Source organism: Schistocerca cancellata, chromosome 2 (genome assembly GCF_023864275.1).
Source record: "Schistocerca cancellata isolate TAMUIC-IGC-003103 chromosome 2, iqSchCanc2.1, whole genome shotgun sequence".
NCBI classification, from domain to species: Eukaryota; Metazoa; Arthropoda; class Insecta; order Orthoptera; family Acrididae; genus Schistocerca; species Schistocerca cancellata.
Genome location: NC_064627.1, coordinates 167228832 through 167255546, shown reverse-complemented (window position 1 = coordinate 167255546; position 26715 = coordinate 167228832). Strand labels below are relative to the sequence as shown.

Here is a 26715-nt window from a genome sequence, read left to right as displayed (position 1 = left end):
CTTTTTAGCCATGACAATTTGTTAAAGGGTGCTCCCCCATCCCTTTGTGCTCATTGCTTCAATCTGTGACAGTTCCCCATTTCCTGAAGGAATGCCCTTCTTTAACCAATTACGTTCTCATTTGTGTTTGCCATATGTTATCGCCCGTTTTAGTGAAGGACATGTGGGTTGTCGACTGCGTTTTACTTTTTATTCGTTGTAGCAGTATGGCGAAGGACACTTAATCTTTAGTTCAGCGCTTCCATTTCTCTATAGCTTATTTTATAGACCTTTCTCTATGTCCCATATATAACTGCCTTCCCTTCCATTGATTCAACTTGACAGGTTGTCGTTTCTAATTCCTTTTTTGTCTTCAGTTTTACAGTTCTGATTTGGGTGTTTATGGTCTTTCTTGTGCCACAAAACAAAACTGCTCGTCAGTAGAGCAAGGAAAAACGGCTGTCAATATGCCTCCATATGAGCCTAAATTTCTCTTATCTTACCTTTGTGGTCCTTATGTGCAGTATATATTGGAGGCAGCAGAATCACTTTGCAGTTAGCTTCAACTGCCAGTTCTGTAAATTTTATCCAGCTCACATCCCCTTAATTTTCTACCTTTCTGCAATTTATTCAGCTTTAGTCTTCATTACAGGACTAACAAATTATGGGAACTCCATATCTGCCCCTGGGAATGTTTCATTGTTAGAAATTTCGTTTTGCAGTCTGTCTTGCAATATGTAACCAGTTTGAAAGTTTCCAGTGCTTCCATGTCTTTCCCATGTTACAACCTGCTGTCATGATTCTTATACAGAATGGTGTGCTCTGTCCAGAGTTCTACCAAACTGTTTTCCCTTCCATTCCTTACCCCTAGTTCATGTCATCCTATTTTTATTTTTTTTTTTCTATTTTCCTTTTTCTGTTTATGTTGTCAAATGCCAATCCTCATCACAACTAAATTTTTGCCTCACTGAATGATCTGAATAATTTACTTCGTCTAATTTCCTTAAATATCATCTGCAGAACTAGTAGGTATGTAAACTTGTGCCACTGTGGTGGATGTCAACTTCGTGTCTTTCCTAGATACAATAATGCGTTTGTGTGCTGTTTCTAGTACTTGGCCTGTATTCTCATTTTCTTATTAAGTGTTAGACCTTACATTAAGCCTATTTCATTGTGTGTTTATGACCCTGTACTCACCACACCAGAAGTCCTGTTCTTTGTCACCACTGCAGTGAAGTTCCCAAGATATCTAACTTCAAAATACCCATTTCTCTTTTTAAATTGTATAACCTACCTTCCCAATTAAAGGATCAAATATTCTATGCTCTGATATGCTGAGTACTAGATTTTTCCTCATGACAATATTGTGAATAACCTGTGCCCAAAATGTTTTCCCCAAGAGAACGCCATCATTAAACACATAGCTGTGCTCCAATAAAAATATAACTATACTAAATTAGTGCATTTGACACTTTTAAAATTTGTTAGCTATGATTTTGTGATGTTTGTACAATAGGCTCCTCAATTACTTCTGAATGCAAAGGTTTTTTTATGTACAGTAGAAGCCGGATTGGTGAAAAAACTTCTTCAGGCTAATTGCAAGGTTTTGTAACCACCACACTCCAGAACCCCCATAACTGAGCTGGAGAAGAGACTTGTTTTCATGTCCAAACTGCTGTAAGAAAGATAACTCTCTTATTCAATGGTTTCATTTACACAAGTTGACACCTGACAGCTTGTATGCTGGACTGCTGCTTCCACCATACATCATGGGAACCTGCCATAGCTCCCACTTCATTGCGTCCTACACTGAGCCACTTTCCAGTTAGCTATTACTGCAATAGATGAATGTAATATTTAGTTATACATGCTGTATAATAAGTGGTTAAAGTAGTAAAGAGGTTTAGTTTCGGGCTTTGCCCATTTTTACAACCATTTGCATTTTAGATTAGGTTGATGTGGCCAGCGCTATTTGTCATCACACTTAGACTTTTCTGAGGTCTGTGTTAAAAGATGTCGCAAATGTAGTTAAACTTTGTAGTATTATGTTAATTTATGTGAATAATATATATTTTTCTTAATTGTGGTACCTTCATTATCCAGCATGATGTGATCCATGTGAAACATTATTGTATACACAATGGAGAATTTTTTCTTTCATTGGATTACACTGTCGCACTGGATTATTGGTCATAGGTGTTACTACAATTTTGCCATACTGACAAATTTTCTACTATGTATACGATCACATGGACCAAATCACGCTGGCCAGTGAATATACCACATTTAAGAAAAACATATTATGCAAATAAACTAACATAATACTGTAAAGTGTAACTACCTGTATGACAACTTGTAAAACAGAAATGAGATACATCTAGAAGTGATGACATAAATAGAATTTAAAACACCAATGCCACCTTAAAGACAAATATGTGGTTTGTGGAAATGGGCTATGATGAAATGAAGGGGTGCCACCTCAGCAGCTGCCCAGTGACAGCATGTGAAGACTTGCTGCTACAGGCCACAGAAGGATGAGGATTTACTCAGCCAGTAAATAAACAGTAACTTTGCTGTTAAAATGTCTTCCCTTCAGTGAAAAAAGTATTTTAATGAGGCCATGGTTGAGTAGTAGAAATTCTTTCTCCTACCGTTTAGTTGTCAGTTGTGGGCGACATCTTCCAGGGTGAGTCAACTACTGGCTGCTGGGCTGTCGAGGTCCCGTTTATAGTGTGTGCATAGAGGATGCTGCTACTACTTGTCACGTGCTGTCGACAGTAAAACTCATTACTCTCAATCAAAGGTGGTAGTCACCTTGTTGGTACTAAGTCTACCACCATATCTTACGTAACTTTAAGCCTCCTTTACTGTTAAAATTATTGTGGTGTTTATAAATCTCTATGGCTTCTCTGTACATACGTGCATAATAATGCGATGTCTTTGCACAATTGTTTCCCTAAATTTTATTTCACAGTCTTCAAAAACATGTTGGGCTATAGCCGATATGTCAGTGTGTCCCCGATGACAGTTCCTTGCGTGTTTGGTTAAGTGGGTATTATCACTGCTATTCATTGTCCCAATGTGAACTTTAACATTACTGCGTGGAATATTATACACCCCAGGGGCTGCTAAAGGGTGTCTTGCATCTTTCCCCGATCTTAAACATTCAATGATCATCTTGCTGGGTCTAAAGATGCTGATGCTGCTGCTGCTGCTGCTGCTGCTGCTGCATGTTTTTGGATACTTTTCTTCTGGGATGAAGTGCTCTATCTCATTATCAGCATATCCATTTTTCGTAAAAGCTGTTCACAAATGATTTAGTTCCTCTTGCAAATAAACTGGCTCACAAGTTTTACTAGCCCTGTCCACCAATGTTCTAATAACACCTCTCTTCTGTTTGGGATGATTGGAATCCTTATGAAGGTAATGATTGGTATGTGTATCTTCATGACGTAAAGTCCCATCTTTGTGTTTGATTACTGAAACATCCAAAAAATTTAGCTAACCTTTAATCTGTCTCCATAGCAAATTGTATCTTTGGATTAATAATATTTAAACACATCAAGAAACCATTCAGTTCCTCTTCACCATAATCCCATATCACAAAAGTGTCGTCCACATATTGATACCGCCCCCAAGGGACTCACCACTATTTAGTGGGTTCATGTGTGGCTACCAAGGGGGGTCCCAGCCTTTGCAGCATCTTTTCCCTTCCACACTGCATCTGTATCCTCTTGCTATTCTTTTTCCCCTCCCTTGGGAATATGTCTGGGGTGTTTTTGGGAAAGTTCCACATTGTCTCTGACATCAGAATTCTCACCATTGTTTTTCGTTCCCCTTTACTTTCTTTGTTTCCCTTCTTCCATGTTCCTCCGCTTCGTTGTTTGAGTTTCCTCTTTTTCTTCTTCCTCCCTATGTGCTCCTGATGCTGTCCCACGTGTCTGACGCACAACAGGTGACTAAGTAACGCATAATTCCCAGCCCCGGATCGACAGGTGGGGGTCACTTGTACCTCCTGGTACAGGCCAGACCCAGGGAGGGATGATTGCCAGAGCTGCTACCTTCCCAAATTGCTGAGTGGTCCCTCTGTCAGGTGTTTGGGAGATGTGACATGAGGTGTGAACCATAATCTAAGGCAGGTGTGCCTCCTTGTGAAGGGGCCCCCAGTTGGAAGGAGTGCACCATTGGAGATGCTGGTGGTCATGGGGAATTTTCTCTCAATCAGCCAATCATCTTCACAATCAGTGTCTATGAAATGTAAACAGAATGAGGCTAACGATTCAAAGACCCTCCTAGCTGCAGCCCAGTTCCTCATGGTTTCAAGTACTGAAGACGGTCAGTCCTTCACAACGGTAAATCTGTTTATTATTCAGAAAGGTGTTGATGCCATTGCCAGCCGTCTGAAATCCTGCTCTCATTTACAGAATGGTACTTTGCTTCTGGAGACTACTTCTAATTATCAAGCACTACTGCGTGCCACCTCGCTTCTCTACTGCTATCCTCTTTGTGCCAAGGCCCATAGAACTCTGAATTCTTCCTGTGATATTATTTACAATAGGCTGCTCAATGGTCTGACTAAGGCCAAAATCCAATCTTACCTCTCTGATCAGGGTGTCATTGCTGTCCATTGGATGATGAAAAATGTAGATTCTTTCTTAGTGCCCACCTTCACTCATTTTTCTCACCTTTGATGGAAGGTGCTTCTGTCAAAGATCAAAGCAGGCTATGAAATTATCACTGTCAGACTGTACATTCCAAACTTGATGCTCTGCTCCCAGCGTCATTGCTTCAACTACACTAGAACAACTTGTCGACACCCAGCCAAATGTGTAACCTGTGGTAAGGATACTCATGAGGGGTATTGCCTGTCCCTTTTTCCTGCTGTATCAACTGCAGTGGCAGCCATGCCACTTCTCGGGATTGTTCCAGGAAATCTGGGTAAAGGAAAAAGTGCCTTATCCAGCCGCTTGCAAGTTATTGGCTAATCACAAACTCTGTGTTCTCCCATCTGGCACTTAGTTCTGTTCTTGTTACCTCTCGCTCCATGAAGGACATGACTATGCAGACGTGCGACCTCAAATTCAGCTCTGAAGTCATGAAATCTCTCCTCAAGGGTGAAGCCACCAGCTACACAACCGGTAGGATGGAGAGGACGGAATAACACACCTGTAAAGACTTCCTACGTCCCTCCAGCCAAACACCACTTGAATCTTCATCTGGTAACCGGAAAGGCCTGAAGAAGTCTTAATAAGGCAGACAGTCTTCTCCCTCACTGATTTGAAGATCCTCTTAGACGGTGTAGCCACGTTGTACCTTAGCCTGACCAGCCTCAGTGTCGCTAGTGCACACCACCAACCATTTTTCTGTGTTGGACTCTACAGAGCAACAGCCCAAGCAAGCCGATGCATGTGTGGACCTCATGGACCAGGATCCTCATCCTTCTGTGGCCTGTAGCAGCAAGTCTTCACATACTGTCACTGGGCAGCTGCTGAGGTGACACCCCTTCATTTCATCATCATGACTCCCCTCTAATAGAACATTCACGGCCTTCGGTCCCACAAAGAGGATTTACAGCTGCTTTTAGCATCGCAGCATCGCCTTGCGTTCTGCCTTCTGGAAACAAAATTGCGTCCTCACTACTGCTTTGAGCTTCCACATTTCTTCCTGGTTCATTTTGACCTTCCCCCAGAAGTCCACATTCCATCTCATGGGGGCATCATGCTGCTCATACGGGGTGATGATCATAGTTAACCCATCTTCATGACTACCCATCTTCAAGCTGTTGCAGTTTGCTTTTTCCTGACTCTTCCCTATGTACCATTAATGTCCCTCCGTCATTCAGTGACACCAGGGCAGACTTCCTTCAGCTTATTGGGCAGCCACCTCCCCCATTTTTGGTACTCTTTGACTTAAATGCACATCATCCCCTTTGGGGTTCTCCCAGAACCTGTGAGAGAGGTGCCCTCTTGGCTGATCTTAATCAACTCATCCTCCTCTGCTTTAACACTGGAGCACCCTCATTCCTTTAAGACTCCTCACACACTTATTCCCATTTGGACCTATCCTTCTGCACTGCACAGCTTGCCCATCATCTTGAGTGGTCCATCTTTGACACCTAATTGAGCGACCATTTCCAATGTGCTATTCATTTGATGACTCCTACCCCATCCACGTGCACACCCAAATCACAGCTTACTAAGGCTGACTGGCAGCTTTACACGTCCCTTGCGACCTTCGAAGATAAAGGTTTCCCCAATTATGATGACCAGGTGGAATATCTCGCAAACGTTATCCTTACTGCTGCAGAACATTGCATTCCTCGCACTCCCTCTTTACCACTCCATGTCCCAGTCCCTAAGTGGACTGAAGCACACTGTGATGCAATTTGCACACGGAGACATGCTCTCCACGTTTTTAACTGTTGTCCTACGATGGCAAATTGCATTCATTATAAATAGATGCATGCAAAGTGTCGTTGCGTTCTTCAGGATAGCAAACATGCTAGCTGGATTTCATTCACTAGCTCTTTTAACAGTTCAATCCCTTCGTCTGTTATGTGGGCAAACGTCCAGTGGCACTCTGGGACCAAAATCCATTTGCCAATTTCTGCCTGACGGTAGCAGACAATGTCATTGTGAGCCCTATTGCTATCTCCAGCACCATGGGCTGCCATTTTACGGAAATTTCAAGCTCTTCCCACTATCACCCTGACTTCCTCCATTGGAAATGAGTGGAGGCGGCCTGGGTGATACCTTCTCTTCTCAGAATCGTGAGTGCTACAGTGCCGCCTTTGCTATGAAGGAGCTAGATCGTTCTATTCATCCTGATTCTCTACCCCAAGGCCAGATGCTGTCCACATTCAGATCTTGCAGCACAGTTCTCTTGTGGGCAAGCATGTTCTACTTAACAACTTCATCTGGGTAGAGGACACATTTCTCGGATGTTAGCATAAAGCCACCCTCATACCCATACCCATACCTAAACCTGGTGAGGACAAAAACCTTCCTTGTAGTTACCACCCCATCTCTCACCAGCTGTGTTTGTAAATTGATTGGACATAAGATTGTGCCTGGCTGGTATGGTGACTAGTCTCGCAATTTACTAATGACTGCACAGTGTGGATTTAGACCGCACTGTTCCGCAGTTCACCATCTAGTTAGTTTGTCCACCCATGTCGTGAATGGTTTTGTGCAGAAATCCCAGACTGTGGCTGTGTTTTTAGATTTGGAGAAGGCCTAGGACACCTGCTGGAAAATTTGTATCCTCCATACTCTTTCTTGTAGGGCTTCTGTGGTCACCTGCCCTGTTCCCTTCAGGATTTTTTAAAAGACTAAGTTTCCAAGGTGTGTGTGTTCTGCCTGTTTGGAAGACACCTTTGTACAGGAAACTGGTGTGCCTCAGGTTTCCATCCTGAATGTCGTCCTCTTTGATATTGCCTTTAACCCTATATTGGCCTGTCTCCCGCCGGGAATCTCCGGCTCCTTTTTCATTGATGATTTTGCCATCTATTGCTGTTCTCAAAGCACTCGTCTCATTGAGCAGAGTCTTCAGCAATGTCCCGATTCTCTCTGCTCCTGGAGAATCGACAGTGGCTTTCATTTTTCCACTGACAAAACCATCTGTATGAATTTCTAGCAGTGCAATCTGTTTCTCCCACCATTTTTACATCTTGGGCCTGTTGCTCTTCCATTTGTTGAAACTATGAAATTCCTGGGACTCATGCTCGATAGGAAACTCTTGGTCCTCCGATGTCTTACCTGGCAGCCTGCTGAATGTGGTCCCTCAGTGTCCTACTTGTCTTCAATGGTGCTTCCTGGGGTACAGATCGAACCACCCTCCTCCTTTTGTACCAGTCCTTAGTCTGTTAGAAACTGGAGTATGAGTGCTTTGTTTATACATCTGCTCATCCATCCCTCTTAGGCCATCCCAACACTATCCACCATTGTGGCGTCCATTTGGCCACTGTCGCCTTTTGCACTAGCCCGGTTGAGTGTGTCTAATGAAGCTGCTGAACTACCACTGTCCTACCACCGTGACTTCCTCCTCAGTAGATATGCGTGCCATTTGTCTGCCGTGAGTGGCCACCCATCCTATTCCTCTTATCCTATCGAAGGATGATTCCTTCGATCACCAGTATGGGAGCTTCCCTCTTCTGTGTTACCTCCTAGAGTCCGCTTTCGGCACTTGCTCTGGTGGCTTAACTTCACACTACCTGCCGCTTTTCCAATGAGTGTGAACCCTTCACTGCCTTTGCTTTGTGCAGTGCTCTGTGTTAACCTTGGCCTTCATTTGCTTCCTAAGGACACTGCTCCAGCCTTGCTCTATCGCCTTCAGTTTCATGACATTCGCATGGAACTTCGTGATAGTACCTTTGTGTACACTGGTGACTCTTGGACTGACTGCAGTGTCAGGTGCGCTTTCGTCATTGGCACCCACGTCTTTCGATATTGCCTTCCGGCACACTGCTCAGAATTTATAGCCAAGCTCTTTGCCCTGTATCAGGCCACAGAATACATCCAGCGGCCAACTTTTCAATTGTTTCGTCTGCTCACACTCTCGGCACTCTTCAAAGTCTGTGTGCTGTACACCACCCATCCCTTAGTGCAGCGGGTCCAGGAAAACTGTCACTTGCTCAGTCCTGGTTCAGCCACTGTGATGTTTGTGGGTTCCTGTTCTTGTCGGTCTTCCAGGAAATGACAGCTGATGCTGCTGCCAAGGCTGCAGTCCTCTTATCTCAGCCCACTCGTGCCTATATTTGCTCCAATGATCTCTGTTGCTGTCTGTCAGGAGGTAGTGTCCCTTTGGCATCACCATTGGTCCTGTCTTCATTGGAATAAGCCCCAGGTTATTAAGCCCCTCCCAGCAGCTTGGATGACCACCTCTGCCCTCCTGCAGGGAGGAGGTCATTTTAACTAGTGCCAAAGTTTTAACCGTCCACCACTTCCTGATGGAATGCCCATTTTTTGACTGTTCACGTTCCGACGTGGATTTGCCATCTGTTATCAGCCATTTTAGCAAATGACACATGGACTGTCTACCATATTTTACTTTTATCCATCAAAGTAATATGGCAAAGGCCATGTAATTTTTAGTTTTTGACCTCTGTTTCTATATGGTGTCTTTTGTAGCCCCCTCTCCACGCCCCTATTTTTAGCTGTCTTCTCTTATATCAATTGTGATTGATGTATAGTCATTTAACTCATCTGTCTTTGTGTTCTATAGTTTTGACTTGGGTGTGTATGACCCCAGTTATTTTTGTGCCCCAAAACAAAACCTATCAATACTTAGAGGACATTTATTGGCTGACTGCAGTGCCTGCTGTTCAAACCATTGTGTAAAAAGATTAGTAGCAGCTGGACTTAGTTTGTTCATAGAACTTGTTATTGTACCAAAAATAAGTTGTGGATGGGCAATGTTGAAAGAAAGCTAAAATATCAGCTGTATAAGATAGAGCTTCACTAATCAGAACCATAGTGAACAAGGATACCACATTAACTGATATCACTTGGGCTAACAGTAATCCTCATCAATTTTTCGATAAAGTACATAGAAGTTTCAATATGATGATCAGTTTTTCTGATACACGGTTGTAACAAGGAGGCTAGATATCTAGCAAACTCCTGAGTAAGGGATCCAGTAGCACTCACTATTGGTCCAGTAGGACATTAGGTTTATGAACCTTAGATAGCCCATATAAACTAGGAGAGTAAACTTCCGTTTTGCAGATATATATTTTATCCTCTGTAGGAGTGGAAGACTTTCTTATTAAACGATTGGTAGCTGTTAACATTTTTGTTGCAGGATTCTTTTCAACTTTTTGTAAGTGATAGGATCAAAATGGTCACTGATCTTCCTGTAGTAGTCTTCACTCTTTAAAACAGTGGTAGCATTACCCTTATCAGCAGTAAATATGATAATATTCTTGTCCATCTGGGACACAGACAAAAAATCGGTCGTAGTGGAACATGTTTTTGAAGACAGTGGTCATGAAATAAAATTTGAGACAAGCCTGCTAGCTAAGACATTGAAATATTGTGCACATATGTTCAAAAAACCCATATAGATTTATAAACACCACAATAACCTTTACAGAAAAGGAGGTTTAAAATGAGATGAGATATGGTGATCGACTTCGTACCAATGATGTGACAATAGATTGCCTTCGATTGAGAGTATTGATATTAGTCATAGTTTTACTGTTGACAGCATGTGACGAGTGGTGGCGCCTTGTATGCACTCCATATAAATGCGACTTCTATGGCCCAGCAGCCAGTCGTTGACACACCTAGGAAGATATTGCCTGCAGTTGGCAAAGAAGTGTCAGGAGGAAGAATTTCTACTGTTCGACAATGGAATCTTAGTCCGAAAGTTTTAATGAAGACACCAGCTGTGAAAGCCTACATGTTATGAGTATTAAGAGTTTATTGGTTGTCCATCGACTGGAAAATTTCAAACATTTCACAAAAATTAACATGTGTTTGGATCTAATTAAAATCAAGAATCAGTCTGTGACACTTAAAAGTGGTCTATACTGTGTTCGGATTTCACATTTGTATGATACTATAGAGACAAACTATAAAGCAGTTTTCTATCAGAATGGAGTGCTGTGGCATCTGTCAGCAGGCATTACTGGATGCTGTGCTGTTGGACCCTTGGACTTCTCAGAAGCCAATGAAAATAAATCACATTATGAATAAGTCAGTTCCATGAAATGTGGATAATGCTCACTTCACTTAGTCATTTCATCTGGATGTACAGAAATAATTTGTACACTTCAGAAATTAGATAAATGGAAACTTTGATTGTATGTCCCATAGTAAAAGCTAGGTTTTCTGTGCGTATTAGGCCAGGTAAATACATGGGTGATTATTTCTCCACATGGTACCAATGGTCTAGGTTACAGACTAATTAAATGAGAATAGTTGAGGGTTGAGTCTTTGCACTAATTTTTTTTTGTTTTCTGCAACTACCAATCGGTTTTTGATAACTTGTATGAGCTGCATTCAAAATACCAAACTGAATAATTAAAGGAAGCATTTTTAGTACATGATTGCACATAATAAATTATTTGGACAATTACATTTTAAATCATTTCTCCTCTCCTGTTCTCTTCTCTTGAACCTCTATAAGTGACATACATCTAGCACTGTTTTAGGGTAAAGCTCGTAGAAGTGAGAAAGAAGTTCCTAGTTGCTTGAAATCTCACTTGCCCAGACTTTCCTGAATAAGTATTGTAGAAAATAGGCAAATGAAAGCTAGTGCCTGTAATGAAGTCACGAAAGAAAAGTTTAGTCTATTGCACAAATAAAACATTCTAACTAGAAAATTATAACTTGATTTTTTTCTTCTGGATGTAATCCTAACTGTAATTACCAGAACGTGTTAGAAGATATTTTTGTTTTACTACCTGTGCTTGCATATGTAAAAGTTATTTTAGAAAGGTTATTTTGGATGATTTTAGAATGTTTGTGATAATATATAATTGTCAGTTGTAGTGAAAATGTTCTCTGCAATGTTTATAAAAAAAATTGCTTGTCAGTGAAGAAATATTTTAGAGTATGTGATGCTTGTTCAGGATTTATGTAAAAGACAGCTTGTAGTGTAATAAGGTGTTGTACTAAGGATTGATTAGAACAATACATTCATCTGTTTTGTCAGTTTTCTTGTGGTGTGAAAAATTTGGTTTCTTGGTGGTGGTCATGTATCTTTATTCAGAATTAGCTTGCTACTAGTTTATTGTTGTTAACCAAGAACTGCCTAAAAAGGTTGGATTTCTCTGATCAGATTGAAAATATTTTCTTGAAATCCTGTCATGCACTCATTCATTATAGCACCTTGACACCGAAAAGTTCATTGTCATTTCCTGGAAAGTGCCTTGGGACATTTGTCTCCTGACAAAATTGTGTTTGCACCGATTGATGAGAATGTACCTAAAGCACGTGTTTCTGCATACTTGCATTTGTATCTGGTGAATGAGGTAATCATTCAATTGATCATTTCATTGCAGTTAAAGTTAGACATAGTGGGAATTAGTGAAGTTCAGTGGCAGGAGGAACAAGACTTCTGGTCAGCTGACTACAGGGTTATAAACACAAAGTCAAATAGGGGTAATGCAGGAGTAGGTTTAATAATGAATAGGAAAATAGGGATGTGGGTAAGCTACTACAAACAGCATAGTGAACACATTATTGTGACCAAGATAGACACAAAGCACGTGCCTACTACAGTAGTAAAAGTTTATATCCCAACTAGCTCTGCAGATGAAGAAATTGATGAAATGTGTGATGAGATAAAAGAAATTATTCAGGTAGTGAAGGGAGACGAAAATTTATTAGTCATGGGTGATTAGAATTTGAGAGTAGGAAAAGGGAGAGAAGGAAACATAGTATGTGAATATGGATTGGGGGTAAGAAATGAAAGAGGAAGCCGTCTGGTAGAATTTTGAACAGAGCATAACTTAATCATAGCTAACACTTGGTTCAAGAATCATAAAAGAAGGTTGTATACATGGAAGAAGCCTGGAGATACTGACAGGTTTCAGATAGATTATATAATGATAAGACAGAGATTAAGGAACCAGGTTTTAAGTTGTAAGACATTTCCAGGGGCAGATGTGGACTCTGACCACAATCTATTGGTTATGAACTGTAGATTAAAACTGAATAAACTGTGAAAAGGTGGGAATTTAAGGAGATGGGACCTGGATAAACTGACTAAACCAGAGGTTGTACAGAGTTTCAGGGAGAGCATCAGGGAACAATTGACAGGAATGGGGGAAAGAAATACAGTAGAAGAAGAATGGGTAGCTTTGAGGGATGAAGTAGTGAGGGCAGCAGAGGATCAAGTAGGGAAAAAGACGAGGGCTAGTAGAAATCCTTGGGTAACAGAAGAAATACTGATTTTAATTGATGAAAGGAAAAAATATAAAAATGCAGTAAATGAAGCAGGCAAAAAGGAATACAAACGACTCAAAAATGATATCGACAGGAAGTACAAAATGGCTAAGCAGGGATGGCTAGAGGACAAATATAAGGATGTAGAGGCTTATCTCACTAGGGGTAAGGTCGATACTGTCTACAGGAAAATTAGAGAGACCTTTGGAGATAAGAGAACCACTTGTATGAACACCAAGAGCTCAAATGGAAACCCAGTACTAAGCAAAGAAGGGAAAGCAGAAAGGTGGAAGGAGTATATAGAGGGTCTATACAAGGGCGATGCACTTGAGGACAATATTATGGAAATGGAAGAGGATGTAGATGAAGATGAAATGGGAGATACGATACTGCGTGAAGAGTTTGACAGAGCACTGAAAGACCTGAGTCAAAACAAGGCCCCCGGAGTAGACAACATTCCATTGGAACTACTGACGGCCTTGGGAGAGCCAGTCCTGACAAAACTCTACCATCTGGAGAGCAAGATGTATGAAACAGGCGAAATACCCTCAGACTTCAAGAAGAATATAATAATTCCAATCCCAAAGAAAGCAGGTGTTGACAGATGTGAAAATTACCGAACAATCAGTTTAATAAGCCACAGCTGCAAAATACTAACACGAATTCTTTACAGATGAATGGAAAAACTAGTAGAAGCCGACCTCGGGGAAGATCAGTTTGGATTCCGTAAAAATATTGGAACACGTGAGGCAATACTGAACTTACGACTTATCTTAGAAGAAAGATTAAGGAAAGGCAAACCTACGTTTCTAGCATTTGTAGACTTAGAGAAAGCTTTTGACAATGTTGACTGGAATACTCTCTTTCAAATTCTAAAAGTGGCAGGGGTAAAATACAGGGAGCGAAAGGATATCTACAATTTGTACAGAAACCAGATGGCAGTTATAAGAGTCGAGGGGCATGAAAGGGAAGCAGTGGTTGGGAAGGGAGTAAGACAGGGTTGTAGCCTCTCCCCGATGTTATTCAATCTGTATATTGAGCAAGCAGTAAAGGAAACAAAAGAAAAATTCGGAGTAGGTATTAAAATCCATGGAGAAGAAATAAAAACTTTTAGGTTTGCCGATGACATTGTAATTCTGTCAGAGACAGCAAAGGACTTGGAAGAGCAGTTGAACGGAATGGACAGTGTCTTGAAAGGAGGATATAAGATGAACATCAACAAAAGCAAAACGAGGATAATGGAACGTAGTTGAATTAAGTCTGGTGAGGCTAAGGGAATGAGATTAGGAAATGAGACACTTAAAAGTAGTAAATGAGTTTTGCTATTTGGGGAGCAAAATAACTGATGATGGTCGCAGTAGAGAGGATATAAAATGTAGACTGGCAATGGCAAGGAAAGCATTTCTGAAGAAGTAAAATTTGTTAACTTCGAGTATAGATTTAAGTGTCAGGAAGTCGCTTCTTAAAGTATTTGTATGGAGTGTAGCCATGTATGGAAGTGAAACATGGACGATAAATAGTTTGGACAAGAAGAGATTAGAAGCTTTCGAAATGTGGTGCTACAGAAGAATGCTGAAGGTAAGGTGGGTAGATCACGTAACTAATGAGGAGGTATTGAATAGGATTGGGGAGAAGAGAAGTTTGTGGCACAACTTCACCAGAAGAAGGGATCGGTTGGTAGGACATGTTCTGAGGCATCAAGGGATCACCAATTTAGTATTGGAGGGCAGCGTGGAAGGTAAAAATCATAGGGGGAGACCAAGAGATGAATACACTAAGCAGATTCAGAAGGATGTAGGTTGCAGTAGGTACTGGGAGATGAAGAAGCTTGCACAGGATAGAGTAGCATGGAGAGCTGCATCAAACCAGTCTCAGGACTGAAGACCACAACAACAACAACAACAAAGGCAAATTCATTTTTACTCCCAACATGATAGTGCCTTGCCACAGGTGTATTACAGTCTGTTCAAAAAATTCTGGAACTTTGACAAAAAAAATTTCTAAGCTTACCTTCTACTTACTTTGCTTGTTACCCTTAGAAATACTCTTCTCCACAATTGATACCACTCCCAATGCAGTTTCCACTTCCAGAAGTAGTCTTGGTGCGCCTCTTGCTGGATCGCATGACATACTGTCTATGAATTTTTCTCGTCTGTCATTGCAAATCTTTGTCTTTTCAAAGGTGTTTTCAACTTTGGAAATAAAAAGTCCACAGGCACGAGGTCTCTAGAGTATGGTTGATAAGGCAGCACAGTGATTTCATTTTTTGTGCAATAGTTACACATCAGCTGGGATGTGTGTGTGTGTGTGTGTGTGTGTGTGTGTGTGTGTGTGTGTGTGTGTGTGTGTGTGTGTGTGTGTGCGCGCGCGCGCGCGTTATCATGATGCAGGAGCTATGAATTGTCTGGCCACATTTTAGGCCATTTCCTTCTCACTTTTTTGCAGGCGGCACAACACATCACTATAGTACCATTGATTAACAATTTGACCCTGAGGCATGGATTCATGATGAACTAATACTTCAAAGTCAAAGAAAACTATCAGCACGGCTTTGACATTTGGCCTGACTTGATGAGCTCATTTTTGGTCTTGGAGAACCTTTCCCGGCCCATTGTGATGATTGAATTTTGTTCTCAGCATCATAACCGTAGACCCACGTCTCATAAACAGTTAGAATTCTCTTACGGAACATCTTGTTCTCATTTGAGCAATCTAAAGCTGTTCACAGATTGTGAGGCTTAGTTGTTTCTGGCCTTGACCCATGAGCTATAGGACGAAGTTGGTGGCAACATGAGGCATTCCAAGATGTCAGGATTTCCTGACATGATCCAACAGAATTATTATGTTCTTCCACACTCTCTAAGACAGTCAGTCTTAGATTGGACACACACAATTTTGTTGTTTCCGACAAGTGTCATTTGTAGATGTCAAAGGGCATCCTGAATGGGCATCACCTTTAACTTCCACCCAGCCATTTTGAAACCATGTGGACCATTTGTAACATTGAGTACAAGTTAAGCACTCTTCACTGTAAGCTTCCTGCTTCATTTGGCATGTCTCTGTAAAGTTGCCTTGAGTTTCACGCAGATGTGGTACTCCTCTTAACTCCACTATCTCGAAATTCGCAAAATGTTTGACCCAATGTTAAACTCTGTACAGCACTGAGCAATAACTAATAGACATAAAACAACGAAACGTCTGGCCGTTACACATTAAGCACAGGGTTGTGCGAGGATGCTAATTGCATTTCGCTGCATCACACCATTGGCGCGAAATTGCAAATGTTCTGGAATTTTTAGAACAGACCTCATATTTCCAGCCCCCCTTTAACCTCCACCATTTTTTGATTGACCATATGCATAAGTGGTCTCTGTGTCATATTCTTGCTGCTATGCTGTTAAATTGATAGATAAGTTCCTTTTAAACTAGGCAAACATTCTTAATTATTTGTGGGTTTATGTAAGTGACTTCACATAAATGTATATTGTAAATGTGTCTGCAATCCATACCATGAAGCTTAAACATTAACACTCCTATTCCACACACACACACTGTAGGTAAAATTAATTGCATCCTACTATTGACATTGTGTGTTCAGTTAAAAAACTTTCGCATAAGTACAATGGGAGTATGTTCATGGATAGTATGTAGGTCATGTATGTTATGCTATATAGCCCACTGATGTACACCAGTAAACAAGTATTCCAAAGCCTCCTGTGGTACTGTTGGACCACCTAAACTGCACAAAGCACAGATAATCTGAAACGTGAAATGTTCTATCATTTTTCTCTCTCTCCATATCTTTTCGACACTATTGATTCCAAAAATGACAACAGTTTAATTATTTGGGAAATTAGTTTTTTGAGCTGCATGATATTCTGTGTGTTGGCACATGCTCTTTCTGGCACATGCTTTTTCTTGTGCGCATCGTATACATTAAAAGTGAGAATTTAAGGTAACGCTAAACATCTTAGTTTTTCTGTATTTTGAATACAGGTGAAGCTTTATACATTTTTTTTTTTTAATGTTTGCTTTTTCCCAGACACCCACACAAAGGAGAGAGATACTGAGGCTTATATTGAGTAATGAACCCACAGCAGATGATGTAAATTACAATCTGCTTGCCAAATTAACAGAAAATTTCTCTGGTTCAGACCTTAGAGAAATGTGTCGCAATGCCTCAGTATATCGAGTAAGGGATTATGTTAGAACTGGAAACCACAAAATGTAAGTAGTAAAATAAATAGCAGAGAACAATTTTAGATTAAAGATTGAAAGTATTACTGTTTTGATGTATAATTTTTTCCTCGTGCAAGCAGGTCCCCAACATTAACTAATGCACAACATGATGCGGAAGAAGAATTTCATGATGCATTGAGGCCGATAACAATGGATGACCTTACGAAATCGTTGGAGAAAATGAAATTATCAAAGTACCATTGTGGCATAATTCCTCCACCTCTCTCTATCAGACATGACTGAGCAAGTCCGCACTTGTAGTCACACTGAAAGACAGGCTGTAATTGCTGCTGTGTTGCCTGGACATATTCAGTGTGCTTGTGTGCTTTTTGTAGTATTGATGTGTGGCCTTCCCAGGATATGAGAGACAAGTGTATAAAGTCATGAATTAGTGGGATATTTAAATTGTGACTCATAATGAGTGCCTATATCAATTGTAAATAAGTCACCATTTGTTTTCTATATTTATAGATGGTACATGCTTTGTTTAAGACAGATTTATATTGATATGTTTTACCTCAGACTTTTTTCTTCTCTTTTATGTGTCTTGAATGTGATTTTAATTACAGTAAGCTTGTATGTGATAAATGAAATTTTGATATTTATGATTTACGTTTGTGTGATACATAATCTTAAATTTAACATTTTAATAATTGTTTCATGTGGGTCAAGACAGAAAGACAGGATCCAAAGCAGTTAAGTCTGTCATGATTAAATGCTTCCATTTCCAAATTGTTACCAAAGACGGGAAATAATTTTGTACTGCTGCCATCTTTGTACAACGTAGTGAAACACTGACAGTGTTATTAAATATTCTGGTCTGCAGATTGTGTATACTCTTTAATGTTTTTGTGGCTACATTTCAACATTATGAGTAAGAATGCATCTATTTTTAAGTGATATTGTTATCCAATGTCAGAAACACCTTTCCTACATTCCCAAGTTCAGTGCTGTCAGCCTTTCTCCCCCTCCCCAAAATGCAAGTGCTCGAACATGTTGCGTGCATACACACTAGGGATGTTAACTCTTCAACCCCACAGCGGTCACAAGAGGCTGACAGAGCCGACAATTCCAACAAACACTACAGGAAATAGCCGGTGTGACAGTAGTGACCTGACGTCCGGTGCCCCTCCCCCCACTCGTCCTGTGCAAGCGGAAAACCTCAGCATGACTGCAGTTCTCACACTGCTGTCTAAGTGTACTTATCTTTGTTGAGTTTTCATCTGCTGGTCCCCCAGACCTTTCTTGTCGCAGTAAGTTTTACTTACTTTTCCTTCTGAGTATAATATTTTTATCATATGAACTAGCTATACCTGGCGAACTTTGTTCCGTCTCTAAAAATCTTTCATTGTTTTGCCACATAAATTATCTCTAGGGAATATTTTGGTAAAAAAAAAATAACTTACTATAAGTATGTGATGTTGTGGTATATGAGTGGAAGAGGCAGGGCGTGCTGTGAATGATAAAAGAATATATAAATAACACCAAACATTTATTTTTTAATTTATTGTAATTTATTCTTTGAGATTATATATATATATATATATATATATATATATATATATATATATTGGCCCAAACTCTTTGCCTTTACAAATGTCTGCTTGTGTCTGTGTATGTGTGGATGGATATGTGTGTGTGTGCGAGTGTATACCTGTCCTTTTTTCCCCCTAAGGTAAGTCTTTCCGCTCCCGGGATTGGAATGACTCCTTACCCTCTCCTTTAAAACCCATATCCTTTTGTCTTTCCTTCTCCTTCCCTCTTTCCTGACGAGGCAACCGTTGGTTGTGAAAGCTTGGATTTTGTGTGTATGTTTGTGTTTGTTTGTGTGTCTGTCGACCTGCCAGCACTTTCATTTGGTAAGTCACATCATCTTTGTTTTTATATATATATATATATATATATATATATATATATATATATATATATATATATATATATATATATATATATATATATATATATATAAATCACTAATTATGACAATATTACTTAAAAACATCATCAATCCCTTAATGCAATAGTGTACAATATTTTTTGTTATCCCATCTTTAGCTAACACAAACTGGATAGTTCGCCCACTCCAGAGCATGCCACGTATAATTGTCTGTGTGAAAAACATGGTGTTTCCAAATCTAAGCCAAAAATACATCGTTCGGCCTTGACTTATTGATAGTCATTGCAAATGCCAATCTAATTGGAAATTGAAAATGTTTAAATTGAATTGGCACATCTGTGGGTATAATAGGGATTCTTGGTAGTAATATACACTCCTGGAAATGGAAAAACGAACACATTGACACCGGTGTGTCAGACCCACCATACTTGCTCCGGACACTGCGAGAGGGCTGTACAAGCAATGATCACACGCACGGCACAGCGGACACACCAGGAACCGCGGTGTTGGCTGTCGAATGGCGCTAGCTGCGCAGCATTTGTGCACCACCGCCGTCAGTGTCAGCCAGTTTGCCGTGGCATACGGAGCTCCATCGCAGTATTTAACACTGGTAGCATGCCGCGACAGCGTGGACGTGAACCGTATGTGCAGTTGACGGACTTTGAGTGAGGGCGTATAGTGGGCATGCGGGAGGCCGGGTGGACGTACCGCCGAATTGCTCAACACGTGGGGCGTGAGGTCTCCACAGTACATCGATGTTGTCGCCAGTGGTCGGCGGAAGGTGCACGTGCCCGTCGACCTGGGACCGGACCGCAGCGACGCATGGATGCACGCCAAGACCGTAGGATCCTACGCAGTGCCGTAAGGGACCGCACCGCCACTTCCCAGCGAATTAGGGACACTGTTGCTCCTGGGGTATCGGCGAGGACCATTCGCAACCGTCTCCATGAAGCTGGGCTACGGTCCCGCACACCGTTAGGCCATCTTCCGCTCACGCCCCAAGATCGTGCAGCCCGCCTCCAGTGGTGTCGCGACAGGCGTGATTGGAGGGACGAATGGAGACGTGTCGTCTTCAGCGATGAGTCGCTTCTGCCTTGGTGCCAATGATGGTTGTATGCGTGTTTGGCGCCGTGCAGGTGAGCGCCACAATCAGGACTGCATACGACCGAGGCACACAGGGCCAACACCCGGCATCATGGTGTGGGGAGCGATCTCCTACACTGGCCGTACACCACTGGTGATCGTCGAGGGGACACTGAATAGTGCACGGTACATCCAAACCGTCATCAAACCCATCGTTCTACCATTCCTAGACCGGCAAGGGAACTTGATGTTCCAACAGGACAATGCACGTCCGCATGTATCCCGTGCCACCCAACGTGCTCTAGAAGGTGTAAGTCAACTTCCCTGGCCAGCAAGATCTCTAGATCTGTCCCCCATTGAGCATGTTTGGGACTGGATGAAGCGTCGTCTCACGCGGTCTGCACGTCCCGCACGAACGCTGGTCCAACTGAGGTGCCAGGTGGAAATGGGAAATGGCATGGCAAGCCATTCCACAGGACTACATCCAGCATCTCGACGATCGTCTCCATGGGAGAATAGCAGCCTGCATTGCTGCGAAAGGTGGATATACACTGTACTAGTGCCGACATTGTGCATGCTCGTTTGCCTGTGTCTATGTGCCTGTGGTTCTGTCAGTGTGATCATGTGATGTATCTGACCCCAGGAATGTGTCAATAAAGTTTCCCCTTCCTGGGACAATGAATTCACGGTGTTCTTATTTCAATTTCCAGGAGTGTATTTTCACCTTGAAATTTGAGATTTAAAATGATTGCTCCAACAATGTTTTTCATTAATTTTGAATGACTAATCTCGTGCCGTTACACAGCCTTGGTGGGTTCAAATTTCTAAGCAAAATAACCAAAGATCCAAACTTCAGTTATAAATTATGCTGTGGTATGCCCGGTAAATCCAGTGAGTTCAAAACCTCTATTGTATAATTCACAGCTTCGGTGGCATCACAAACTGTATCAATAGATTTGAATGACACCATGTCCCCAGGCAACACCTGTTGTATTTTGAGATTGTTTTTTGATGTCCACATTTTTTGCTGCTAAAATTGCTCTTTCTGACAGCCACTCAATACTAGTGTGTGTGTGTGTGTGTGTGTGTGTGTGTGTGTGTGCGCGCGTCTGGAAATATTGGTTCAGAGCATCTTGCGAATTAATGATGGTGCAGAAATCAGTTGGTAATTTTATGCATCGAGTTTCATCTATAGTAACTCTACCATCACCGATATCTAACAATTGTTTTGAGAATGTTTCGGCGGATGGATCTTAAAGCATTTGAACGCGCATATTTATTTTCAGTTGTACTTTTTCAACATTATGCCACAGTGGCGATAATTTTAAGGAAGTGTTGATCTCATCAGCTTACGTTGAACGTAGAATGATGGGAAGTATGTGTCTGAAATCACCTGAAAGGAATAACAGTGCCGCCAAATAGTTTGTCGTTTTTTATGTATTTCAATGTCCTGTTCAAGGGAATGTTGGTGCCATAGAGCATTCATCCCAGATGATAATTTTACAGTTTCAGCACTGTAGCCATGGACGATTGTTTTTTATGTTGCACACTGCGTCAGTCTTATTTTGAATATTTAGTGGCAGCTTAAATACTGAATGTGCTGTTCTGCCTCCGTCCAATAAAGTTGACGCAGTGCCAGATGATGCAACGGCCAATGCGATGCCATTATTTGATCGTATTTCGGCGAGAATTAGCGAAACAAGGAATGTTTTGCCAGTTCCACCTGGTGCAGCCAAATAAAAAGAATCCACCTTGTCCTGCTGAATCTGCGAGCATAATGCGGTTGTAAATGGTTCTTTGTTCCTTATTCATCAGTGGGATATTGCGAGTAACAGTCGCTGCCATTTCTACGGTATTGTATTGCAGTTAACAATTCATTTCAGTGTTCATTAAATCAGATGCACTTTGATTTGGTGAATGCATACCGAAATGACTGAGTGGTAAGTTGGCAATGATATTGCAAAGATCCTCAATAGCAATCAATACTTTCTTGTACATAGCGTCGCTGAATGCCATCGTTAGATTATTGCACCGTGTACGATGTTGATAAAATATATCATTGGTCATTGAATCTTCATGATTATCCCACAATGTCTCTGCTTGAGCTGGGAAAGATGTAGACAACACTATAGCGAATAGTAGATGAATTTGGTGTACAGTCCAATGCTGCTTCATCAAGCACACATTGCCACTGGTTGCAGTCTTCCAGCAAGCCGAGTGCAAGTCCTGCATCTTTATATGTTGGATGCTGTTGTCCATTCACTTTACGTATTATCTTTAAATGACAATGGGCCAGTGACATTAACCAACAACAAAGATAAAAGCACTCAGTTTGCCTTGGATTGACTGTAAATACTCGCCCCATGTTTGAGCCCATGTGAAATAGCGTGGTATTTCTGAATATAGTAATGCCCATGCAAAGGCATCAAAAGCATGTGCAGGATTGCACAATTCAAAAAATTCAGTGAGTGTAGTTTTTGGTGGGTTTATAGCACGATCAATCACTGTCTCGTTCGTGTTATATACACGCTGACCGTTCTCAAGATTGATGGCTAAATAACTAACTGCTCAATCCCGTTGATGAATTGGGAAACCATACATACACCAAACAGCTTCATTGGAGCTTAAGTGCTGGCTAACATGGTAGAGCATTATTTCATCATTCTTATTCATTGGAGGAGCAATCACATTGGTATTTCAAACTCGAAATATGGCCATACAATTGCCTTTATTCATATACTTGCAAATGTATTTGATGCTCTTCACTGAACTGCAGAACTCGACATTAATATGAGCATCGAATGTTTTGCTTAGCAGAGGCGAGCGAATATGGTACCACCCAACAATTTTCAATGTATGTTTTTTATATTTTTAATAAATGATAGTCCGCCATTATTGGGATTCCTTCTATATATTTGATATCCATCAACATTTGTGATAGTGTCATTAATGAAATTTTTAGGAAAACTTGTGGTACATTTTCCATCTGCCATGCAAGGTGATGAAAGATTCAAATTACCGCATGGGCCATGAATCATGTTTGCTGTATGAATATCAAACAGCAATGGATCAGTGGACGGATCTGGAATTTCCTTAGAAATCATACTATAAATTTCTTCAGGACGGATTTTGCCGATTAACCAAACGAAAATGTGTGCATGAGGTAATCCCTGGTTTTGCCATTCAACCAAATACATCCAGCAACGTGTGGGACCGAAGACATGTAATTTTGTAATAAAACTTATTAAAGACATTAATTTTTGTCTGAACATGTGCTGTAATGTTATGACGATGTATTGCATTTTGGCCAGGAAATAGCAAAGATATAATCTCCGGCCATTTTGGATTACATGTGAAGGTGAAAAACAAACACGGTCATTCATATTCGCGCACGAAAGTCGCCTCTGTATGACGACGGTAGAATGACAGTTACTGATTTCGGCGGCGTTGTTGATAAGTTTGTCGCAAGCGAATGTATTCCTCCGCACGAAGCTTTTATTGATTAAATCACAAGTATTAGTCGTTCGCTCTCTGTCTTCACATACATGTCAACCATGAATTGTTGACAGAGCTCATGACATCGTAGAATGACATTGTCCTGACTGTGTGTAATCATCAACCGATACGCATAATAGTCCTTCAAACTAACATTCTTATTTGTTTCGGCTCCTATAATATATATTAATGGATATTAAATAACATTAGTTAAGTTCAATAATAAATTAAGATTAATAAATAGTTTTTTGATAAATGAGTAATGATAAAAGTTTATAACTAATAAAGTACCTGTTGCGGAATCCCGTTGTTTAATATTCATACAATATCTGAAGTGTTGGCAGAAGAGCCAACACCTTGTAGCTAGAGGAGGCCGAAAGGCACACGTTAAAGCTCACGCCGACTGGCGTGAGGTCTGGAACAGTAAAGTAGTTGAGTCTAGTAAGAAAAGAACGTAGTTGCTGGAATACTTAACTTTAATCCATTATTGTTGTACATCTCTCGTTACTGTACAGACTTCACAATATTAATTATCAACTGCTATGGCACCTTGCTAGGTCGTAGCAAATGACGTAGCTGAAGGCTATGCTAACTATCGTCTCGGCAAATGAGAGCGTAGTTGTCAATGTAGCATCGCTAGCTATGTCTGCTATACAACTGGGGAGAGTGCTAGTACGTCTCACTAGACCTGCCGTGTGGCGGCGCTCAGTCTGCCATCACTGACAGTGGCGACACGCGGGTCCGTCGTCTACTAACGGACCGCGGCCGATTTAAAAGCTACCACCTGGCAAGTGTGGTGTCTTGCGGTGACACCACTTTCCTCCCCCGCAAATCGGCGAATGGTGGTGTTATAAGGCATCCGCCCGCCGTGGGGAGGACCCCATGTTGACGACGCGACGAGGTGAGGAGCCTAACAGGCGAGGCTGTGCCACCGGCACCCGGCCATTCGGTCCGAAGGGAACTAGGAAACGCCTGAAAACCTAGTCCAGGGTGCACGCCAACATGTGGTGTATGTGCCTGTATAGTCAGGAGGGGTAGAAGGGTCGACCTCCATCGGGTCGGAGCACCCGACGGGCGAAGACGACAGATGGTCCGGATCGGGCAAGAGTTCCATGTCGGAGGACAGCTGGTCACGGGAAGCTATCGGCGCCCCGCGACCCAGGGAGGCGCCCCGCGACCCAGGGAGGCGCCCCGCGACCCAGGGAGGCGCCCCGCGACCCAGGGAGGCGCCCCGCGACCCAGGGAGGCGCCCCGCGACCCAGGGAGGCGCCCCGCGACCCAGGGAGGCGCCCCGCGACCCAGGGAGGCGCCCCGCGACCCAGGGAGGCGCCCCGCGACCCAGGGAGGCGCCCCGCGACCCAGGGAGGCGCCCCGCGACCCAGGGAGGCGTCCACTGCGGGCGGTGCCAGCGAGAGAACAGGCGGCGGCGGTGCGTCGCCATGGGTCAAAATGGAAGGCAGCGTCGGTAACACCTGGGGATGAGGCGAGCCAGTAGATGGGTCCCCAGGGCGCTGACCGGACAGCACAGTCGCTGAAAGCAGACGGGGAGCGGCAGATCCCGTGCGACGACAGAGGCGCAGCTGATTGAGATGCCGACGCACCTCACCAGAGGCCCAAAAACCAAATACATCGCGCGGCCGAGGCAGCGAAGAATGCGCCCTGCGAGCCAATGCCGGGAACCTCGATAGTTGCGATAGTATACAACGTCGCCTGGAGCAAAAGCAGGTGGCTGCCGCTGCACAGGAACCTGATGCGGCGGATGCAGCGGATGCAGCAAAGACATCAAGGTTCGATGAGGACGACCATGGAGCAACTCAGCCGGTGAGGGACCATCTCGGGGCTGAGAGCGATACGAGGACAAAAAGAGCAATAACGCGTCCTCCCGAGAATGCGACTCTTTCAACTTCAACATCTGGGACTTGAAAGTCCGGACTAATCGTTCAGCGGCACCGTTTGACTGTGGCGAAAACGGCGCGGACGTCAATGTTGAATACCATTGGCCTTGCAGAATGACTGAAAGTCTGCAGACATGAATTGTGGGCCATTGTCGGAAACAATAGTCGGTGGTAGACCTTCAATGCAAAAGATAGCGGATTACGCTTGGATGGTGGCAGATGAAGTCGTGGAAGACATCCGGACAACAAAAGGAAAATTACTGAATGAATCGACCAGAACCAACCATCGAGCATTCCAGAATGGACCAGCAAAATCGATGTGTAAGCGTCGCCAAGGGGAAGTGGCTTTTGGCCACACAAAGAATTTCCACGGTGGTGCGGATGGTTGTTCGGCACATGCCATGCAAGAAGAGCACATATGCGTAATCGCAGCATCGATTCCGAACCAAGTACAGTGCTGACGAGCAAGTTGTTTCGTTCTCACTACAACCCAATGTCCTTGGTGGAGAAGCTTTAAGACAGAGGACTGTAACGAACGTGGGACCACGACCCTGAACTGATCATTATCAGAATGCAACAGCAAAACACCACGTCGAACAAAAAGTCTTGTGAGCAAAAAATCGGCGAACCAACGGATCCTCGATCCGTGACTTTGACAAGGGCCATTGCGTAGCAACAAAACGCAGAACGGTAGCAAGGACAGGGTCAGCAGCAGTGGCTGTAGCTACACGACGAAAATCAATCAGAAACGATTCTACCACGTGATCGGTTTCCGAATGAATGAACATGCAAGCAAGTTCGGAGGAATTGAATGCTCTATCCTCAGCAACAGGCAAACGGGACAACGCATCGGCGTTTCCGTGCTTAGCAGTGGACCGATACAAGATATCGTAGCGGTACTGCGAGAGGAAAATGACCAGCGAATGAATTTCTGCGCTGTACGTGGAGGTACAGGCGTGGTCGGATGAAAAAGCGATGTCAAAGGTTTGTGGTCTGCGATGATGGTAAAGTGGCGACCATACAAGAAATCGTGAAACTTAGTAACACCAAAGACGAGAGCCAATGCTTCTTTCTCAATCTGTGAATAATTTCTTTGCACAGACGAGAGCAATTTAGACGAAAAGGCAATAGGGCGATCATGCGAGCCATCTTTGTGCGCAAGCACAGCACCGATCCCGAAATCCGATGCATCTACCATCAACAAAAGGGGCTTCCGGGGATCGAATAGCGTAAG

The 26715-nt window shown here is 42.5% G+C and overlaps 1 protein-coding gene across 1 annotated transcript in view; it reads left to right on the top strand.

The window, feature by feature from the left end:
* LOC126161484 (outer mitochondrial transmembrane helix translocase) overlaps positions 1 to 17936 on the top strand; it is a 94747-nt gene extending 76811 nt beyond the window's left edge. Inside the window, exons 6-7 of the mRNA XM_049917383.1 lie at positions 16915 to 17099; positions 17192 to 17936. Of these exons, the coding sequence (XP_049773340.1) occupies positions 16915 to 17099; positions 17192 to 17354 (348 nt within the window). The 3' untranslated portion in view covers positions 17355 to 17936. The remainder of the gene's footprint in view (positions 1 to 16914; positions 17100 to 17191) is intronic.
* Positions 17937 to 26715: the final 8779 nt, after the last annotated feature.